Here is a 22886-nt window from a genome sequence, read left to right on the forward strand (position 1 = left end):
GTTTGAATTTGAAATGATTCGAAACACTCGTTACCCCTCCGCTCGCTCGAATCCTGATCGTCTCAAGCTCGTCTCACGTGTCAAGATCGTCTCAAGCTCACAACCCGCTTGATCGTTTTACGATCGAGTGATCGTTTTACTAACTCGCTCTTCCGGCATTGAGATCGAGCACTGACTCGTGGCTTGGCGCTCGGTCGTCGATCGAGTAAAAGCGATCAAATAACCCAACACTATTGTGAGTTGAGAGATGAAGTTGACGAACGGCCATTTCTATGAACGCAAGGCAATCGTTTCTTCGTATTCACACTGATTTCCCCAGTTTTCATTCCCATCATAAACTTAAAAAAGAGAGAAACAGATTGTCCCGAGCACGGCCTTTATTTTATCTGGTAAGAGCCTCGCTGACAATTTTGATCAGTCGTCATTATTTGCGGTTATATGTAGAATAAAAAGTGGAGTCGGTATTTTAGCAGACAACGAGGGCAGGGGGAGCATGGCATATAATTCCTGAAAATCTGGATTCCCACCAAAAGCAAATTGCCTTGTTGTCAATACAGTAACGAAAAGTCTTGTTGCATGAATTGCTCTGTCTGAAACAAATGTACACGAAAAAGAACAATTTGAAAGTCATTTCCTGGTAGATTGGTATATTTTCTAGAAATGGATAGCTTGTATTCACCCGAATCTGTTGATAGTGTTTTGGAGTTTTCAAATTTCCAAAATGATTATGAGTATGAGCATACCCTTTTTGATGATGTTGGATTGGGTGCGGACTTTTCTAGCCACGAGAGCCTCACTTCTCACGAGGAACTGTTTGATCCAGAAATAACAAAGGATTTTAGGAATGACGGCAACATTAAAAAGGTCAATGACTGCCTCATTGACACGAGGCCAGTCCCACCTGTTACTGTTACTGCTGATACTTCATTTTCTAATCATATAAGCTTAGGCGGAGAATCACACAGATTTGATAATCTAGCTTCTGATTGCTCATTAGAAATGAGAAATATAAGGCCATTAAGTTTTAAGACTTATATTTGTCGAGAAGAAGAAAACAGAAAACGTTATCCCGTAGGTGATAGCAATTCAAAAAATGCTATAGCTGCTAGGGACAATAGATTAAAGAAAAAGAAGTATGTTGCAGAACTGGAAGAAACTGTGAGAATCCTAAGACATGACAATGAATCTTTGTCAAAAGAAGTAGTTGAAAGCAGGGACCGTTTAAGTGCTCTTGAATCTGAAGTTCATTATTTAAGAAGTGTCATTGCCAATCAAACAACATTGTCAGCAATTTTGAAAAATGTGGCCAAAACCCCAGGAATTTCTCTTGCCACTTCATTTTGTGACAATAACAATAAGTTCACTGGCAAAACAAAGAACAATTCAATTGTAAATTCTAAACATTCTTCAAAGATTACAACTGTATCAAGCTTGAAATCAAATGAAAGGCAATTACGGTCTCGGGCTAATTTAAAGCCTAAAGTAACAATTGATAAAAATGTGCATAATATGACGGCAAAGGAAATAGTGCAGTGTTGTAAAGAAAAAAAGCGAAAACTAGATATTCCTGTCTCTAATGGTTCCGAAACTGACTCAGATATGGAAGAGATTGACGTGGATGACTCGTCACCAAAGGCCAAGAACTGTTTCCAGCCACAAGAGGATCATGGAGGAGTCTGCCTTCATGTCTCGGGCACCAAAGTCTCTCTTGAATTTTGTGCAGCATGCAATATGAAATCTTGTACAACTGATGTTTCTATGGATCATTCTTATTCTTCATCATCATATATCAATATTTCAAAGTAAATTTTAAAACTTCTCATTTACCCAAAATTTTTTTTTGATTGTAGAAATTTTACAAGAAATAAGTTAAGTTTCTGTTTTGATGTTATGCAATAATCATCAGCTCTATTTTATTTCATTTATAATTTATTTGTAAGGAAAGTTTTATCAATGAAATTTTGCTTTTTATGGTTAACTGTGGATGTTCTAAGTTGTTGAAAAAAACAATCACTGCTGCTTATTGATCTATGGTTATTGTATAATTTATTTTATAACGAGATGAATATTTTTATTTAGTTTTAGATTCATTATTGAGCTCCATTTGAGCCAATAATCAATCTAAGACCAACATCCACAAATGAAATATTTAATGTATTGCTTATTGATTTTATATGTGCATCATATTATGCAAGATCTGTTTATCTTTCAGCCTCCATGGAAACCCAACTAAAATGTGGACAAGTGGTTGTGTGGTTTTCTTCAATCTCTCATCATTGCCTTGCTCATTCAAAATTTAATGGTCCGTTGAGTAGATGTTTAAATGTTTGTCATTTGTTTATGTGTGTTTTTGTGTCATTGTAATGTTGTATGCTTGCAATTTGGTACAGCTTTTATAATACTGTTATATTTATTGCTTACTCAATGATAAATTCCCGGAGTACGGTTCAATCTAATCATCAGAAATATTAAAACGTACTTTTTTTTAACAACTTGTTTGTGGAATATAAGCTGTTGTTACGGCGCTTTTTGTTTCTTTGCCTTTTTTGTGTAGATGAATTAACAGCAGTACCATATTTTTGCAGTAAAAAGGCAGTATTATATGGGGTAATTTTTTTTTTCTATCAGTAACTCTCTTGAGGTTTCCAAAATGATATGCCAGATGCTATTAAAAGTAGAGAACCCAACTTCCCACCCAATTTTTAAAATTACTTGTAAATCCTCATTTCGCCTTATTTGTAAACACTTTGCTAGTTTTCTTAAATTATAAAAAAAAGTGCGTCTTCGATCTGTTTATAGATATTGAAATTGAATACTGTTGTCAAGGCAAGGTGAAGTTTGCCTTGCAAATATTGCTTACGAGGTTGTAAAAGACCTTTTGTCTTCTCTTTCAGGTGATGTCACGCCAGGATGCTCTAAAATTGATTCTGAGTTGGTTGAGAAGCGATGAGTTTGCTGAGACTGCAAACATATTGGTGTGGTGTAATTGTGTTTATATTATAATAGTCTTCTTTTCTGTTGAGAGAGAGAGTATGAAATATTCACAGATAACTTGCTTTTTTGGAATAATGTTCTCAAATATGTGACCCACCGTCTCAAAGCGGTATTATGTCGGGATCCACTCGGTTAGAGAAATTGAATTTATAGCCATCAATATCAAACTTGGGTTTAATTTCTCTACGTCATGCTGGAGTAGAAATACTATTTTTTGCTTTACAAAAACTTCTAAGGTCCAATTTCTCATCATTCTACCTCTAAATTCACTTTCTGGGGTCTGAATCATCCCGACATAATACCGTTTTGAGGCGGAGGGTCACATATATCTTAAAATAAACAAAGATTTTTTTAATGGGTTTATGATTAACCAGTGCTGGTGGTTTTCCCCAGTTCCACTGAAATCCGCATTTTTGGGGTCAAAGGACGAACTTTCTCCTTTAAAAAAAAATAATTTAAAAATCAATGTATTGGCAGTTATAAATCTGTTATGTTGTGGAATATATAGGTGCGGATTCCATGCTCTTCAGATGTTGGCTAGAATATCAATGATGATTTATCATCTCAATTGCTCTAAAGGTGGAGATTAATGCAATAAAAATGGGGCTTATAGACAATTGTTCAAAACTTTCCTCCTTATCCACTTTTTTTAAACATCAGCACTGATTGATTAACAGTTTTGGATTTCAATGTCTCTCTCTCTCGGCATCAGAGAAGGTACAGAGCATCTCCCTTACTTCTGAAATTTGTCAGTTAAAATATATAGGCTTCAGACAGGAGCTGGACCTCCAGTCACTGTGCTTCTTTTTTGGTCTGTGGAGTCAGAATTTTGATGACTTCTCCATAATTAACTGTATTAGCAAGATACAGTGACATAAGATATATAAGCTCTTTAATTTGTTTAATTTATTCTAGTAAATTTAAGCATTTGGAATTGAAGTTGTGTGTTTGGATATTTAAGAGTCTGATATTGTAATTGGCAAAACGACATTGGTGGATTGTTATATTAGTTGTTTGGGTATTTGTTTTTGGTTTTTGTTTTTAATAGAGATAACGATCAGTTCTACTCATTTTTCTTTTCAGAGCTAGAAAAAAAAAACAACCCTGAGAATTTCTTGCAGTAGAGATTGTTTATATTTACAAGGTACTGCTTTCCAACTCAGCTATTTTATCTTGTCCCTTTGACTGATCTTTCTTCATCTTCATCAGTCATGGGGGTTTTATTTTATGTGGTGGTTTGAAATATGTAGACAGGCTTTTTCTCTGTGATTATCCAAGTCTTTTTAGTTAGTGCTGTCTCTTTTCTTTCATCGTTCAATGTTGCTGCTTGATTGACTCGTCATCATTCTAGTTGTTAGACTTTACTTGTTCCTCTTGATGACAGCAGCTCAAAGTAAGCAATTTTCCTAGTTTATTTACTTTGCATTCATCTGTAGGAAAACAGCAGTGAGTGATTCTTAGAGTTTTAAATGTAGAATGGGAGAAAAGAAATGCATCGCACATTTTTATTCTTTTAGTTAGGGCTTATCATGGATGGTAATTTATTTTTCTTTTGATCGGACCTGAACATTATAATAATAGTTCATTGTGGATTTTAAAAAAATAACATTTCTTGATAAAATGGGAGCAGTGCAAAGCACAAACACAGTGGTGCTTTAAATTTAACAGCATTAGAAATAATAAGAGATAGAGAAAGATGAGACTTTTACTACCATTCCCGGTTTTCCCTATTATTTTTCTTTTGTAAATAGACCTGTTTTCATGATAATGAGGGGGTCCCGATTGCTCAGTGGGTAAAGGAGCACTCGCTTCACAATCCAAGCGACCGAGCTCGATCCTGGTTCAATCGAGATATTTTTCTGACCCCCTTGTCCAGCACCAGCAGTGATTGGGTAGCTGGGTCTATTAGTGCTGGCAGGAAGTACCTTGCGATAAACTAGCGTCCTATCCAAAGGATAGCAAGCAATTGCTATTGTCTGTTTCATGTTATAGATAAATTATGGCTCTGAATGGCTACTTCATGATAATGAGCGATCCAGAGACTGGGAATACTAGGAACTCGGTTTAAAATAAATTGAAATTTTAAAGTAAAACATCAACTACAAACACCACAATACACACACAATCAATCAAAGCCAGAAGCATTGGGGTGGAAGGACTCTTCATGCGGACGGTGCCAATTTAAACTCTGAAATTCATATATATTTGCCAAAATTCCTGTATCATTTTCCAAGCCTGATTGAAAATGATGATTTAAGACAAATGGGCAATTTCTTCGTTTCCCTTGAAAATCAATTATAATGACAGCTCAGGAATAATATTTTATGCTAGGTATGGGGTTCCTTGTTATCCGAGCTCCACTGTAAACGGGGGAAAAAAATCAGGACATCGTTTGTATTTCTTTGTAGTATTTATTAATCATTTAAATTACACATTTGAATTTTTTAAACAAATTTTTCATTTTTCATTTTCGACCCAAATTTCACAAAGTCAATGTATTGACTTGTGTGTAAATTGATTATATCCTGTCTGAAAGTGAAAAGCATAGAAGATTTACTGTATTGATATTGGGTCTTGGAAGAGGTAACTTATATGATTTATAAAAATATTAGATGTACAGTGGAACCTCCCGATAACGACATGCCACGGGGCTGAGTTTTTATGTTGTTATCCGGAGGTGTCGTTATTTAGAGGTTTCCAAGATGGCGGACAAAGTGGGCGTGGTAAGGCCCGCGGGACCAGTTTTTATAAACATTGACAAAACATTGTAGTGTATTCCTCTTAGAGGGTTTTTGTGCGTGTGTCTGGATGAGACTTTTAGGTGATCTGAACTGAGTACACTGCTAGTGATAATGTGCTACTGGAATCTACATCTGTTCACTATTTAAACCATTCCCCTTTGTCTTACTTTTCTTATGTCATTTCAATTGTAAATCTAGAATGTTTTTACTATCCAATATTCTTCCTTTTTACTGGCGCTGATATGACATAGATGTGTCACAAGCCCTGTAAAACCCTTTAAAACAAACATAAACAGGTAATTCGGACGCTGCGAGTTAGGTAAAATTCCTCCTCCTCCTCCTCCCACAAAAACACTACTACTACTACTACTACTACTACTACTACTACTACTACTACTACTACTACTACTACTTCTATCACCACATAATATCACATTTTCCAAGATTTTGTGTTTACTTTGGTTTTTATTAATGCATATCAGCCAAGATTCGTCAAAAAAAAGCTGCGTTCTCATTGGTTTCAAAAGCTGCGTTATTATTGGTTCAAGCAGGAATCGTTTTTATAAACTTTGAGTACTCATACTCGGTATTTTTAGTATCAGATATCTACGAAAATTGCCAAAATGATGTCGTTATTCGGAGGTTTTATCAAAAAGTGCGTCGTTATTTGGAGGTTTTTTTTTACTGATCTGAAATAGAAAAAAAATCGGGACCACGGGTCAATGTCGTTATCAGGAGGTTGTCGCTATTCGGAGGTGTCGTAATCAGGAGGTTCCACTGTAGTTGCAAGCAGAGGAATTTCAATTTACCACACTTTGTAAGAATTTTCATTATTGTCAACTCTGATAAGCTATTTTTTCATAAAGGAAACAGTCAAGGTCTTTGATGATGCTTTAAACAATTTCTCTTTTAATGTTCACAAACTTTGGCAAATGCTTTTAAAAAAAGATTATGATTTATTATTGTCGCTTTTCGATCCATTGGTTAAGCGTGCAGCAACACTTTACAAAGCAAGCACACACTCACACACATCCCCCCTCTCTCTCTCTCTCTCTCTCTCTCTCTCTCTCTCTCTCTCCTCTCTCTCTCCTCTCTCTCTCTCTCTCTCTCCTCCTCTCCTCTCTCTCTCTCTCCTCTCTCTCTCTCTCCTTCCTCTCTCTCTCCTCCTCTCTCTCTCTCTCCTCTCCTCTCTCTCTCTTCTCTCTCTCTCTCTCCCCCTCTCTCCATCTCTCTCTCTCTCTCTCTCTTCTCCTCTCCTCTCTCTCTCTCTCTCTCTCTCTCTCTCTCTCTCCCTCTCTCTCTCTCTCTCTCTCTCTCTCTCTCTCTCTCTCTCTCTCTCTCTCTCTCTCTTCCTCTCTCTCTCTCTCTCTCTCTCTCTCTCTCCTCTCTCTCTCTCTCTCTCTCTCTCTCTCCTCTCTCCTCTCTCTCTCTCTCTCTCTCTCTCTCTCTCTCTCTCTCTCTCTCTCTCCTTCCTTCCTTCCTTTCTTTTTTTTTTTTTTAAACCTTGGAACAAAACAAGTGTTGACTATCTCCTTGATAAATATTTAAAATTTTACAGTTAATATTAACATTGTTTTTTTCAAACTGATGGAAACATTAAATACTGAGACTTTTTTTTTTACTAAGTGCAAATATTCTTGGCTGAGCATAAATATGCACACTTTATTTCATGAATTTGTGTAAGACATATGCAGGACTGCTAACTCACTTTTTAAAATGTCGGATGCTCTAAAAACAAACATTACAGGAATTTTTGAATTCCGCATTTTGCACAAATTTGTTTTACTTGATTGTTACTTTGGTGAAAACACTTTATATGTCCCATTCTTATTGTCTTTTGATAAAAGAAAGTTTAAGCAAGAGTCACTTTTTGAAGTCATATTCTGTTTTTTTTTTCTGGAATTAGGAATTGGAATGTCAGCCCACATCCTAGTAAAGTTAGTCTTTTATGCTAGAAACGATTTGAATTAACATTTTAAAATTCTCTATGGTCGCAAAATGCATTAGAACACCTTTTTATGCTCTGTTTTGTTATTCCCACCATTTCTCAGGCTAACAATTGTAGGCAAAATTGTATATGTTGGTCTTCAAGCTTATATTTCAGTAATTCTGTAAATGGGATTTTAAACAGCAGAGTCCAATAAGTTTATGGTTTTTGTTGACTGTATACTGTATCTTAGATTCATAAATAGATGAAACATATAACTGGAACAATTTCAGATGTGTGACTTGAGGTATCCATAGCAATGTTCCTTGGACTTTGTGCTTTTAAATGTTTCATCCATTTTTGTCTACATAGCTTTTATCTTGTGCATGTGTTGGGCAGTAGATAGCTAGTTTTGTTGACCGATTTAAAAAGATTAATTGGGGTGTGACTTAGAGGTTGGAGACTGCAAATGAGTTGACCCAAATCTTGTATTTTTGTATTGGTATTAAGCAACATACATTGTATTAAGGCACATTGATTTCAGTCCATAACAATAACAATGTTTGTGAGAGTTTCTGATTGGCATGTCTTGTGATCAGTAGAGAAGCGAATAATGCTGAGGTCAAATTAAGCTTCTCCGGTCTTTAAACCTTAGCTTTTCCCTTCAACTTCATTTTAACTGCTTTTCATTTCTTTCAGTAGTATCAGTTGAAATGAAACATTTTGGTTTTAAAATTGAAGGTAAGTAACATAGTTTTAAGGGAGATGCTCAAAGTCATTTTAAAATTAAAATGCCTAGTTTAGATAATAATAAAGATTTATCGTTGCACACTATGTACCATATGTCATGTAAGCGTCTTATGGATGGCTAATTATTGAACAGAGGGGAAATTTGTTGCTATGAACATGTACATACAGATTTGTTTAGTCTATAACAGATATTGCCCTTCTGTAATCAGCCATTCATGTGATACTTACCTGATATAGTGATAGTCATTAGTTGTGCATGGTATGCAAATATGTTACTATTATTGCAGAACCTGTTTTAATTCTGAAGCTGACCTTGCACCTTGTGTTTGTACTTTTATGTCCAACAAATTTGTGTTGTAAATAGAATAATTTGTGTTTCAGGATTTTATTTTCAATAGTATACAATACGTCACTTAGCCTTTTATTTTTTGCCATCGCGTTGTGAGTTCACTACTGTATTACACTATAAAGTTCATTACACAATTGTGTGTTGCCGTATACTCGGATGGCAATGTTGTGAACTCCTTGGCCAAGCGCATTCTATCTATAGTCAAGTAAGGCTATTTTAAAGGCAATAGATTTCTTTATGAAAAATTGTAAGTTGAAAGGGGTGCAAATTGTTTTGTTTCAATGTTGCTTTGACTTCTCTCCAATGCATCCTACTGTGATACAGGCCACTTCTCCCAGTAATGGAGCTTATGATATGCAAGCATTCACCACGTTTGGTCAACAAGCTTTTTTAGTGTATTACAATTTCTACCATCTAAACGTAAACCCAATTGGGCCAAATGGTCTGTATTTCAAGTATGTCTTGGCATCATCATTTGCCCATCTGTTTTGAGTGAACTTATGTTGATACACTTTTCTTCAGTTGCTTTTTTTCTTTTTTCATAATCGAAATTTATTTCATTTTTCGATGAGATGAGCATTAGCATCTCCTGGACCACAGAGGCCATTTAAAATCACTACCAGATCTGTGTGATCTTATCTGTAGTTAGAAATAAAGGATAACGGTCAATTGGCTAAATGAAGAGGTGGGCTGATTGAAAAGATTGTGCTGATATGTAAATTTTTATGGATGCTTTTGATATAATTTGATTGGGGGTAAAAAATTTAGCACATGGCCTGTGATGAAAGACAATGAAATCTAAATTATTCTGATCAAAATAATGAGTATTTCCATATCACTTATTCTTAACAAAGTTATGCTCCTTGCACAAATTGTGTGCAAACCGTCAAACGATCAATACACTTTTCTGTCAGCACATCCACAACCATTTTCCTAAAGTTGAGAAAATGCCTTAGCCTTGGACTTGCTTGTTGAGAAAGAAATGTATAAGGAAACACGAGTCATAAGGTGCCTTCCAAAATGAGTCATCATGTCGCTTTTATGAGTTTCGAGAACATAAAGGATTGTTGTAATAGAATAACACCTAAATTTGCACTTATTTTTAGTTTAAATTGAGTTGGGGGTTATTTTTTTCCAAATTTTGGATTTCTGGTCCAGGAAGGGAGAATGTGAATTGAAAATGAAAATCTTATGGATTATAATGTATATTGGAAGGATGGAAAATTTGGGTTAGTTAAACAATTTTGAGAAGAAAATTCAGAGTTTGTACTTGTGTCAAATCTGCATGCTTAATTTTGATAATGGTTTTATTCAAAGTTTTCGGGAAATCCTAATGAGATCCGATTTTTCATTTAAAAAGTTAATTTTAGCGACCTCTATTTTCTTCATCTGAAAGCGATGAAGTTTTAAAATTTCAAGTTGACAGGTCTGTACTGTGTTTGATCAAAGGCACAGTTCATGTGATTGATTTTAACAATGTAATTTCACCTTTTCAAACTTGATGTGATAGTTCTTGAATCTGAATACTTTATAGTGATAAGGAAACAACACACTGGTGGCTTTGGTCAAAATGCATTCAATTCAAATAAAACCTAACAATGCAGATTTAAATCACTACCAACGGTTCAAGGGACATGAACGGATTTGCAACATGTCAAAGCATTTTTCATGGATTGTTTCCTGAATATGTATGAGCATGATGCAGAGAGTTCCTTTTTTTAGGTGGATACTGGATTCTAGAATTTTCCATTTATCAAGAAATTTCAGATCTTTTACAGACGAAAATTCACCTACAAAGTATTTTTGGCCAAATAAATGAAGTGGAAGAGGATCTAGTATAAAAACATTGTCATGGTTTTAAAAAGGTGGGGGAAAATAAAGTGTGATTGAAAGTGGAAAGCTATCTTGGTATGAACAATTCTTCAACTAAAACAAAACTAGGCTGATGACAAAAGGAAAGATCTTGTCAAGAAAGGGAGGAAGAGATCCTGGAGTAAAAGGTGAAAGGGTGAAGCAAACTTACCATCCCAATGTGATATACCTCTAGTCTTCATTTTATTGGTTGATATTTTAAATTTTAGTAGGCCTACCTAGCTAATATTCCCTTTTGTACTTGTACATTATTATACTAACATGATTGCAGGGGTGCGTACAGGGATGAAAATATTTCAGGCTTTTTTGCAACAGCTGAAAGGCATCCCTTGTGATGCATCATGGGGTGAAGGTTGTTTTTTTACCTACAATTAGAAAATGGAACTGGAGCAGTTTGCGATCCAAGGTCATACACTTCTTTATTTTACAAAATATTTTTTTTCCCTTGACCTTGGTATAATCCAAATCAAGAATTAACTTATTATTTTGAGTTCGTAATTTACCATACTTCCTGTTTTACTCTTGCTTTTTGTTTGTTTGGTTTTGTCTTGCTTTGTTTTTTGTGTGTTTTTTATTTCTTTATTTCTCTTTGTACTAAAAGATCACCATATCCACTATAGCAGTATTAATGGTTCATTTATGTCCAATTTCTGTTGATTTGAAGTTGGATACATAACCCTTTTGATTTCGAAACAATGGATAACCTCAAAGTAGTAGTATTAAGTTGTGGTGAACTGGTTGCCAAAAGCCGATTTTAACGTTAAAATGTTAGAAATGTAAAATGCTAGTTTTTGTCACTATGAGTATGAGAACTTAAATTCATCCTTCTCAAAACAATCATTCTCCTAAGCCTCATATTGTTGGCTATGCATTTAATTTTAGCATCAAAATCACCCCAACATGGTACGCTATTGAGGTGTTAGATCACTTCCCATGGCTTTATGTAAGAAATGTAAACGATTTTTTCACCACTGCTGGTGTTATGACCAAGTACATATGTACAAACTTGTGATAAGTTACTACCATACATTCCTTCTCTGCCAATGTTCCAATCAATTCAAATGTATTCTTGAATTTCTTACTCCATGTGCTGAAATTTTCGTATCTAGGATTCCACAAAGTTGACATGTTTGGTTGGAAAGTTACTCTTTCTGTCTTCTATCTCTTTCTCCCCCTCCACCATTTTTTCTTTTCCGGGCTCTCTATCTCTGTCTTTGTCCTGGAATGAGATAACTAGTCTGGATAACTGGATTCTAGCACACTTTGCAATACAGAACACTGACCAGATTGTATTTATATAATTATGATAAATCATTTCTTCCCATGAGCATCATATATATAGCACAATTTGTAGTTTCTCCTGAGAGTGTGAAAGAATCCAGCGAGTACTGTACTTGTTTTGTCCTGGCAGTGGCCAGAGTCCTTGGCTGATATAGCTGAGAGTGTGAAAGAATCCAGCGAGTACTGTACTTGTTTTGTCCTGGCAGTGGCCAGAGTCCTTGGCTGATATAGAAACAGTCGAATGTTATTGTTTTTGGGAGATATGTATTTATTTTTTATTTTTCCTTGTAAATCACCTCTCCATTGTATACTGTTGTAGCTACATCAGTGGGTGGTTGGATGGGAGCATCACCCTTGAATCATATACCTATGATGTTCGCATGGGTGTACGATCCGATAGTGATGTCGTTTCTTCTTCTCTTTACTGCCTATCCTGCTTCTTTGGTTTGTGATTGTATTTTTGACAGGGGATATTTTTTTTTCTGTAAATCTTCTGCCTGTTTGTTCTTGGTTATTTATAATTTAGCTTATATCTTTAGGTTATGATTTTGATTTACATTTGTACTATTTTTGTTAGATTTCTTGTTTTTTTTGTTTCAGCGGTCTCTCATATAACCTCATTTGTGTTGGAAGAGACCTAAAGCAATAAACTGTAGCTACATCAGTTAGACATCTCATTGACAGGAAAATAAGAGTTTTTAATTGGCTAAGAGGATGAGAGGGCGTTGGTCGGAAACGTTAGGCTAGATTATTTTGCATCGAGTGTCTGTGTCAACTGCCGATTATTGCTATATCAATGTCGCTAAACAAAGATTTTACTAAAATGTATGTCACTATTGACGATTTATATCACTTATAGCCAAAAAAGAAAAATGGGACCAGGGGTCAATGTCGCTATCCAAGGGTTGCACTGTACTTGGTTTTGTCAGGGCCTTGGCTATGAGGAAAACAGTCAACTGTTGTGGTTTTGGCAGGTAATATTTTTTTCCTTTTAAATGATTTCTCTGTAATACAATTATATTTGTTGTTTTGAATATATGATTTGTAAGCATTTTGACTGGGTGGGGTTCCTACCTCCCATATCGGGCAGGGAGGTACTTTCTGTGTCTTCTATCCCCTCTTACTCTTACCTGTTTTCCAATTGCTTTCTGTCTTTGTCTTGGAATGAGATTGCTTGGTTTTGTCCCGACTTTGGTCGGAGTCCTTGGCTGAGAGGGAAACAGTCGAATGTATAGTTATAGTTTTGGGAGATGATATTTTTTTCCTTGTAAATCATCTCTCTGTTATGTACTGTTACTGTTTTCATTTTTAACATATGATGTGTAAACATTTGAGTGTGTTCCTCTTAGTGGGATCTGTGCTTGTGTCTGGATGAGACTTGTAGGTGATCTCAAACTAAGTACTTGGATAGTGTGCTCTTGGAATGGACATCTGTTTCCTATTTGAACCAATTCCCTTTTGTCTTACTTTTTCTAGGGTGCTTTAATTGTAATTCTAGAACTTATTACTATCCCATTTTCTTCCTTTTTACTGGTGCTTTTGTGTTGCGAGCACTGTAAAACCTTTAAAAACAAACAAACAAACAAGCATTTTGAGTGTATTCCTTTTAGTGGGATCCTCTGCTTGTGTCTGAATGAAATTTAGGTAATGGGTGGGGTCCTTTGACATCTATGGTCGGCATAAGGTCACTTACTGACTTACTGTGTCTTCGATCCCTTTACAGCTTTTTCCGAGTTGCCTTTTTGTCTTGCCCCTGAATGGGATTGTTTGGTTTTGTCCTGGCCCTTGCTGGAGCCCTTAGCTGAGAGGGAAATAGTCAAATGTTGAGTATTAGTTTTGGGAGATGATTTTTGTTCCCCTTGTAAATCATCTCTGTTATGTTATGTTTTGTTATGTTTTCTGTTTTTGTATATATTCTGTAAACATTGAGTGTATTCCTCTCAGTGGGATCCTGTGCTGGTGTCTGGATGAGACATTTAGTAGGTGATCTCAAACTAAGTGTTATACTGATAGTGTGCTCTTGGAATCCACACCTGTTCCATATATTTGAACCAGTCCTCCTGGGTGGGGTTTATGACCTCCTATAGTGTGCAGGAAGGTAGCCTACTTACGGTGTCTTCAATCCCCCTATAACTATATCCGTTTTCCAACTTGCTTTCTGTCTTTGTCTTTGAATGAGATTACTTAGTTTGGTCCTGGCCATGGCCGGATACCCTGGCTGAGAGGAAGACAGTCAAATGTGTTGTTAGTTTTGGGACATGATATTTTTTTTTTTGACTTCATATATCTACATGTACCTTTTTTACTCTATCATCTTCCTTTTTACTGGTGCTGAAATTACAGCAAGTGCTGTTAAATCCCTAAAAACAACCTTATAGTGTTGCAAACACCGTAAAATGCCTAAAGACATAAACGATAATGCTACCAATGTTACATTTTATTGAAATTGAAGGACTGTATGTTTAATGTTATGATTTATATTATTTTTTAAACATAACGTGATCTTGATGATACATATATACTCGTGTTCAAAAATGGGTATACACATTTAAAATCGTCCGTCTGGGTGGGGTCCGACCTCCCATAGTGGGCAGGGAGGTACTTGCTGTGTCTTTTATCCCCTGTTTTTCAATTGCTTTCTGTCTTTATTTTGGAATGAGATTACTTGGTTTTGTCCTGACCCTGGCCGGAGTCCTTGGCTGGGAGGGAAACAGTCGAATTTATAGTTATAGTTTTGGGAGATGATATTTTTTTTCCTTGTAAATCATCTCCCTGTTATGTATTGCATTTAAGTGTATTCCTCTTAGTGGGATCCTGTGCTTGTGTCTGGGTGAAACTTTTAGGTGACCTCAAGCTAAGTACTTTGATAGTGTGCTCTTGGAATCTACATCTGTTTCCTATTTGAACCAATTCCCCTTTGTCTTACCTTTTCTTGTGTGCTTTAATTATAATTCTAGAACTTTTTACAATCCCATTTTCTTCCTTTTTACTGCCGCTGATATGACCTTAATGTGTTTAAGCGCCTTAAAAACAAACAAAAACATAAAATCGTCCGTTTATTTTTAAGGAAGGAGTCAAGATAAAAAGCATATGTAAGATTTTTGCCCAACTTGCTTCTTGTAAACAATCGGGGGGGAACGTTGCATATGCATGTCGTGAGGGGGGAAGTTTAAATTTTTTTTTAAAACCTTGATGATAATGACACAGTTCATATAAAAAACCTACGCAGCCAAACAGTTTTATGCTACCTCCCATAGTGGGCAGGGCAACTAGGGAGGTTCTTACTTTTTCTATCCCCCTATATCTATTTTCCAACTTGCTTTCTGTCTTTGTCTTGGAATGAGATTTTTTGGTTGTGTCCAGGCCTGGCCAGATGCCCTTACTGAGAGGGAAACAGTCAAATGTATAGTCGTTTTGGAGATGATATTTTATAGTTCGTTTTGGAGATATTTTTTTTCCTTGTAAATCATCTCTCTGTTCTGCACTATATTATATTTTGTTTACATATTATGTGTTTCATTAACATTTGAGTGTATTCCTCTTAGAAGGGGCCTGTGCTTGTGTCTGGGTGAGACTTTTAGGTGATCCCAAACTAAGTAATTGATGGTGTGCTTGCTCTTGGACTGTTTCCTATTTGAACCCAATTCCCCTTTTGTCTTACCTTTTCTTGGGTGCTTTAATTGTAATTCTAGAGCTTTTTACTATCCCATTTTCTTCTTTTTTACTGGCGCTGATATGACCTAAATTACTTTAAAACAAAGTTTGATGCTACGTTTCCAAAAAAAGCATGATTTTAAATGTCTTTCCTTATTTTTGATCATACATATATGTCTAATGTTGATGTTCATGATTAAAACATTGTTGGTTTGTAATTGAATTGTAAATTTGTAAATAAATGATACATGAATTTGAAAATATATAATTGTAAATTGCAATTGCTTGTGTTTAATTTTAATCAAGTTATTTAATTTTCTTCTCATTATTCATGTTTGCTTATTCCTAGCTATTAAGGAGGTCCGACTGGGTGGGGTTCCTGACCTCCCATAGTGGGCGGGGGGGGGGGGGGGGGGGGGGGGGGGGGTTACATACTGTGTCTTCTACCCACCTATATGTTTTCCAACATGCTTTCTGTCTTTGTCTTGGAATGAGATTACTTGGTTTTGTCCTGGCCCTGGCCGGAGTCCAGGGTGGGAGAGAAACAGTCAAATGCATATTTATTGTTTTGGGAGATGATAATTTTTTCCTTTTAAATCATCTCTCTGTTATGTATTATTATATGTTATTTTGAATCTATAATTAATGTAAGCATTTGAGTGTATTCCTCTTTGTTGGATTTTGTGCTTGTGTCCGGATGAGACTTATAAGTGGTCTCAAACTAAGTACATACTTTGATAGTAGGCTCTTGGAATCTTCATCGATTCCTGTTTGTTCCCAGTTCCCCTATGTCTTACTTTTTCTTGGGGGATTTTTTTTTGTAATTCTTGAACTTTTTACTATCCCATTTTCTTTCTTTTTACTGGTGCTGATATAACCTAAATGTGTTGGAAGCGCCGTAAAACCCTTAAAAACAAACATTATATATATGTAATTTGTAAAAATTTGGGTGTGTTCCTCTTAGTGACGAATTATGCTTGTGTCAAGATAAAACATAAATTTAGTAGATCTCAAACTAAGTACACTAATAGTGTGCTCCTGGAGTCTCTTCTCTATTTGAGCTAAACTTGTCTTCCTTTTCTTGGGTACTTTAATTATAATTGTTGGTCCCAAATTTTATATTTTTATGATTATCTGTCTTCCATTGATTAGTCAACCAATCTTTCTGCCCGGCGGTGTTGGATCAGGATTCCACTCTATACACAACAAAAAGATGATAGGTCTTTCTTCTCAGTAAAAAATGAGCTTTTATATAGAGCAATATCCACTAAATGTGCTCAAAGCGCTTTACAAGGTCCTTGGTCAACAGCAACATTTAACATTAACATATTGGACGGGACATGACGCCTGTTTGGTGATATTACAATTTTTCGGACAGAGACAACACTGTTAACTGGGTGGGGTTCCTGACCTCGCATAGTGGGCACGGAGGTACTTACTGTTTCTTCTATCCCCCATTATCTATTTTCCAACTTGCTTTCTGTCTTTGTCTTGGAATGAGATTTCTTGGTTTTGTCCTGGCCCTGGCTTAGAGGGAAACAGTCAAATGTATAGTTAGTTTTGGGAGATGATATTTTTTTCCTTGTAAATCATCTCCCTGTTATGGACTGTATTATGTTTTCTTTCTATTATACAGTGTATATATGATTTGTAAAACATTTGAGTGTATTCCTCTAAGTGGGGACCTGTGCTTGTTTCTGGAATAGACTTTTAGTGATCTCAAACTATGTACTTGATAGTGTGCTCTTGGAATCTACACCTGTTTCTTATTTGAACCAATTCCGCTTTATCTTACATTTTCATGGGTGCTTTAATTGTAATTATAGAACTTTTTTCTATTCCATTTTCTTCCTTTTTACTGATATGACCTACTTAATGTGTTACAAGCGCCGTAAAACCCTTAAAAACAACACTGTTAACGGCGAGGTACTCATTTTACACCTGAGTACGGTGAGAGAATGAGTAAAGAGCCTTTTACAAGGATTCAATTATGCACCGAGCGAGGCTCGAACCCAGGACCTTCCGATCCGAAAGCGAGTGTCATACCACAAGACCACAGCCGCAAGTCAAGCTCCGCATACTCTGCAATACCATGCCTAACCGGTAGTCGGATAATTAATGACAAATAATAGAAGACAAGCAATTTAAATTATGATTACAGAATCTTCATTAGGGGACGAGAGGACCCAGTGTTAAGGCTCCTCACTTGAACCCTGGAGACCTGGATTGAGCCTTTCGTAAGCATCTGTATCTCTGTCATAGCTGAACCCTTTGCTTGTGTCTGGATGGGACTTTAGGTACATTGGAATCCGCATAAAGCCCCAAATTTATTTCCTATTCCTGTTCATTAAATATAGTCAATTGATAATGGATAAAGTCAACCAATCTTTGTGGTCCGGCGTGTTGTCTTTTTCCTTATTCCACTGTAATTAATGTCAAAATATACACATTAAATGGAATCTTCTTTTTCATATCAGTATCAGTCCCTTTTGTCTAACTTTTTCTTTGATGCTTTTACCTTCAGGCCTACCTACAACTTTCCCCCAACCATTTCCCTTTTACTAGCGCTGATATGATCCAAAAATTGTTGCAAGCGCTGTTTAAATCATTAAAAACAACAAACATGTCCCTGATTTGCCCATATTCTTGAATTATTTTGTTTGTTTCTCTTCTGACCTACCTGTCTGGTTATGGTCTTCTTTCCCTTGATTTATGGCTTAAAAAAAAACCCAACCTAAATGAGGTGAGGCTGGGGACCTCTATATTAGGGAAACAGTCGGATGCAAGTGTGTTCTCTGGGGGATATTTTCCTCTCCGTAAATCATGTTGGTGATTGTGTAATGGTATTAAGAACTCTATGAGTCTGAGTATTTCTATTTTGGTAGCAGTTTTTAATGTGCTCACACCACTATGTTATGACGATCGATCCAGGATGCAAATTCCGTTCCGCACTCGCGCATGGTCGCAAACCCGCTTCGTCACAACGCATCGTTCAACCAGATGATGCTCTGCGGTTTCGGGCTCGTTACCACAACGGATTGGACAGTGGCAAGTCCCCACTGGTGTGGTGAGCATGCTGTTACTATAAAGCAGGTTCTTGACCGAAGCCGAATGGATGCCACCAGGGCACACATTCGTCCAAACCGACTTCCATCTCGTATATATGCAGCTCTGCCCGAAGTCAGGGAAGCTGCGCACCAAAGGTTGCCGGGGGGAGCTTGAGTCATATCGGTGGCAAAGTAGTAATTCCGGTTGACCGTCACGAGACCATTCCGGATGACGGGCCAAACGGGGGCGCCTTGATTGGCCCACCCTGATAAATAAATGACCAATGGAGATCAAGCCGGTGCCTGAATGGCCTAGGCCGTCCCGGGCTCCACACTACTGTGTTCTCTTTTGGCGAGGATCCCATGCGTTGTCTCGATGAGACTGGGTGGCCTTCAGAATGGAGATGTTTGTTGAATGGGATCGACCATTCCCCGTTGTCTTCCATTCTCTTAGTCTTTGGCACGCATGACTTGAGAGTGTGACAGGTTCTTAACTTTAAATCTCTCACCCTTTTGTGTTTAGTACCATCTATCTTTTCTGAGAGCCCTGTAAAAATCAAACAGTATCACAAGTGCCATTTCACTACTCATAACAAACTCAAACTAAAATGCCTAACCATTGAGACTTGTAGTTGGTGTAACGAAGTTACTATATTTAATTTGTGTATTCCTTTGTGTGAGAATATAGAGCAGTAAAGTTAGGTGCCCAAAACGTAAACAAAGGTCGAGAAGCACGTGGCAAACCACATGTTCCTGTCTTGACAGCTCACGTTCCAATGTAAATAATAGAAAAAAATAACCTTTAAAATTTGGCTGTTAGGTGGCAAAAGAAACACATATTCATAAATACTCGATCATGCATCAAATAATGTCTAGATATGGATATTTTATGGAACAAAAGGTAAAATTTTCTAAAATTTATCAAAAGTTACAGTCTATCTATTTTTAGACCAGAGCAAATTATTGCGCTGGTGTGAACAAAACGAGAATTATTCGGAGCCTGATTTTCATAATAATTTAGCCTTATATTATTATTTCTGCAACTGTTAGATTTTATGTAAACATATTTTCAATACTGAAAGTGTATTGCCTACAACTCAAACTACAAAATTGGGAGACCTACATTGTGCGTAAATTGTTCCGGTCGCTAACGGAAATCACTAACAACTTGTTATTGTTTACGTTAGGGGCACCTAACTTTACTGCTCTATAGAGCAATAATTTGCTCTGGTCTAAAAATAGATAGACTGTATTTTTGATAAATTTTAGAAAATTTTACCTTTTGTTCCTTAAAATATCCATATCTAGACATTATTTGATGCATGATCGAGTATTTATGAATATGTGTTTCTTTTGCCACCTAACAGCCAAATTTTAAAGGTTATTTTTTTCTATTATTTACATTGGAACGTGAGCTGTCAAGACAGGAACATGTGGTTTGCCACGTGCTTCTCGACCTTTGTTTACGTTTGGGGCATTTAACTTTACTGCTCTATTGTTGTTGACGTAATCGATATCATCGTCATTGTTGCTGTCGTTGTTGTAATCGTCTCGTCGTTATTTATATTTGTTAAATTTAGAAAATATTTACATACTTTTGCGTGATTCTGATACCCTCTTGGCGAGGATTCTGTGGCCGTATCAGTATGAGTGCCGGACTATTGTTTCAGACGAGACCTCTCTCTCTCTCTCTCTCTCTCTCTCTCTCTCTCTCTCTCTCTCTCTCTCTCTCTCTCTCTCTCTATCTATCTATCTATCTATCTATCTATCTATCTATCTCTCATGCATGAGTTCGATAACGCTCCTGATAAGGGTCATAGGCCACCGCATTCTTCCTTGAATGTCACCTAAAACCATTCAGGAAATGTTTATCCAAAGCTTATCTGGATCTTTCTCTTACGATGTTTGTCTGGTTATCCTCTCCTACTTCTCCTCCTCCATCAACACCGCCACCATCATCACTACTACTACTACTACTACTACTACTACTACTACTACTACTACTACTACTACTACTACTACTACTACTACTGCTGCTGCTGCTGCTGCTGCTGCGACTAAACAATAACTTTTATATAGCGCAATATCCACTAAACGTGCTCAATGCGCTTTACAAAGGGTCCCTGACCTATAGCAATACGCAACACGTAGAACGAGACATGACGCCTGTTATGTGGTATTAATTTGTGTTTTGTTTTTTTTTTTTTGGACAGAGACAACGGCTAGGAACTCATTTCACACCTGAGTACGGTGGCAGAATGTGAGTAAAGAGCCCTTTCCAAGGACTCGACTATGCGCCGAGCGAGGCTCGGACCCACTACTACTACTACTACTACTACTACTACTACTACTACTACTACTACTACTACTACTACTACTACTACTACTACTACAGTGCACCTCGGATACAGAATCTTAAGTCCAGTGGGATCTTCTTGGGAACGGAAGAATCCACGATCAATCCACCGATGTGCTTATTCTGACATTACCTAAAAACTGTCATCCAGGTACAAGCAAAGGATCCCGCTATGAAGTACGTATACACTCAAGTTTACGAACTACAAAATATAATATAATATACAATATTCAAAACTAATAATTATAATTGAACATAACAGTACAGAGATGTGTTTGACAAGGTAAAAAAAAATACCATCTCTAAAAAAATATCCCTACTATACATTTGACTGTCTCCCTCTCAGCTAAGGATCCCTGCCAAGACCAGAAAATTCCAGAACAATCTCAATTCAGAACAAAGACAGAGTGCAACACGGAAAAGGAAAATAGGTTTGGGGGACAGAAGACACAGTTAAGTGACCTTCCGCCCACCATTGATAATAATAATATGTAATACTACTACTACTACTACTACTACTACTACTACTACTACTACTACTACTACTACTACTACTACTACTACTACTAATAATAATAATAATAATAATAAATAGTAGTAGTAGTAGTAGTAGTAGTAGTAGTAGTAGTAGTAGTAGTAGTGTAGTAGTAGTAGTAGTAGTACTAGGAGTAGTAGTATGGGCTAATTGGTAGACCTACAAAGTGGCGTAGACGTCAGACAAGAAGGTTTACGAAAGCAGCAGTATTTCACAGCGTACAACAACTTAATTCGTCGATGGAGGCGCAGTTCGCTATCATGTATACTAAATACAAACCACCAATATTGAAATGAACGGCGTTACCGGTCGTTAGCCAATCTGAAATCTGTGTGAGAGACTAATAATAAAATGTTATTATGTCGTTGATGCGAAAAATTACACATAACATAGTGAAAAATATGAAAAGTGGGTTAAACTGATGTGTCTTATGGAGGGGAGTTAAAAAAGAGAATGAACCAAAAATTTAATATATTTATTCTGATTAAAAAAAAGTGAAATTCATTTTATTTGGCATTCGGTCAAGGCTAACAACTGTGTGAGTGTCCTGCATCCAACCCGACATACAGTAACAAACAAAAAAAAAAAAAAAAAAAATACGTCCGTGGTCTGATGATTTCTAACAGACACCGGTAACTCATTCCAGATTTTGGAGACAAAAGAAGAAAGGCTGTGCTCGCTGACTTTTTATTTATTTTAAAATTTTATTTATTGATGCTTTAGTTGCCGCTTGAACGCAGACTCCTCTTCGGTTGGGAGAGTGAAATTAATTCCATGAGGTACTTCTTTTGGTGGGTTGTCATGTTTAAAGATAGTTCTCACGGCTTTTTATTTAACACGGTGGTCAATGTAACTCAGCAAGCTTCATGGATGTGTTTTTTCCTAGCTCAAGACTAATGCTCATCATCTACGAGTGGGCAGATTCCTATTGTAATTGAATGCCAGAACAATTTTGTGGCTTGATGTGCTTTCAGTAAATCTAAATAATCAACAAAGGAAGAAAGAAGAACAAAAATTAAAATAGAATGAAAGGTGGATGAACAATGATGTGATAAAATTGTGGCTAACTGACGTGACCCCAATGTTTACAACGTAAAATAATAACTTGTCACAGTGCACCACCTCCCCTCGACCATATCAGACCTCCTACATTTGTGAAAAATTCGTAGAATTACGAAATATTCCCCCAAATTCAGAACGTCATAAGCAACCCTAAGTCATTACAACTTAATGAAAATGAAAGTGAATGCCAGACTTCATAATTTTGAGGATTTTGAAGTGTTATTTAACAAATGTAGGTAAGGGTAAATTGTTAATTTCGAACTGTAGCGACAACAATTAGGTATTACCTCCATAAAAATTACGAATTTTTAGATTTTC

The 22886-nt window shown here is 36.5% G+C and overlaps 1 protein-coding gene and 2 long non-coding RNA genes across 3 annotated transcripts; all 3 read left to right on the top strand.

The window, feature by feature from the left end:
- Nucleotides 1-248: 248 nt before the first annotated feature.
- Nucleotides 249-3025, top strand: LOC144962605 (uncharacterized). Its single transcript, XR_013643497.1, has 3 exons — nt 249-389; nt 2213-2302; nt 2895-3025. It is a non-coding gene; the product is annotated as an uncharacterized LOC144962605 (long non-coding RNA).
- LOC144962604 (uncharacterized) lies at nt 520-1807 on the top strand. Its single transcript, XM_078895692.1, has one exon. It carries the CDS (start codon nt 661-663, stop codon nt 1804-1806), a length of 1146 nt encoding a protein of 381 aa, XP_078751818.1. The 5' UTR covers nt 520-660; the 3' UTR covers nt 1807.
- Nucleotides 3026-9445: 6420 nt separating the features above from the next.
- On the top strand, nt 9446-15831 carry LOC144962606 (uncharacterized). The gene is made up of 3 exons (XR_013643498.1): nt 9446-12043; nt 12121-12232; nt 12571-15831. It is a non-coding gene; the product is annotated as an uncharacterized LOC144962606 (long non-coding RNA).
- Nucleotides 15832-22886: the final 7055 nt, after the last annotated feature.

This window comes from Berghia stephanieae, chromosome 1, assembly GCF_034508935.2.
Source record: "Berghia stephanieae isolate SIO BIC M18660-M18661 chromosome 1, UCSD_Bste_1.3, whole genome shotgun sequence".
NCBI lineage: Eukaryota > Metazoa > Mollusca > Gastropoda > Nudibranchia > Aeolidiidae > Berghia > Berghia stephanieae.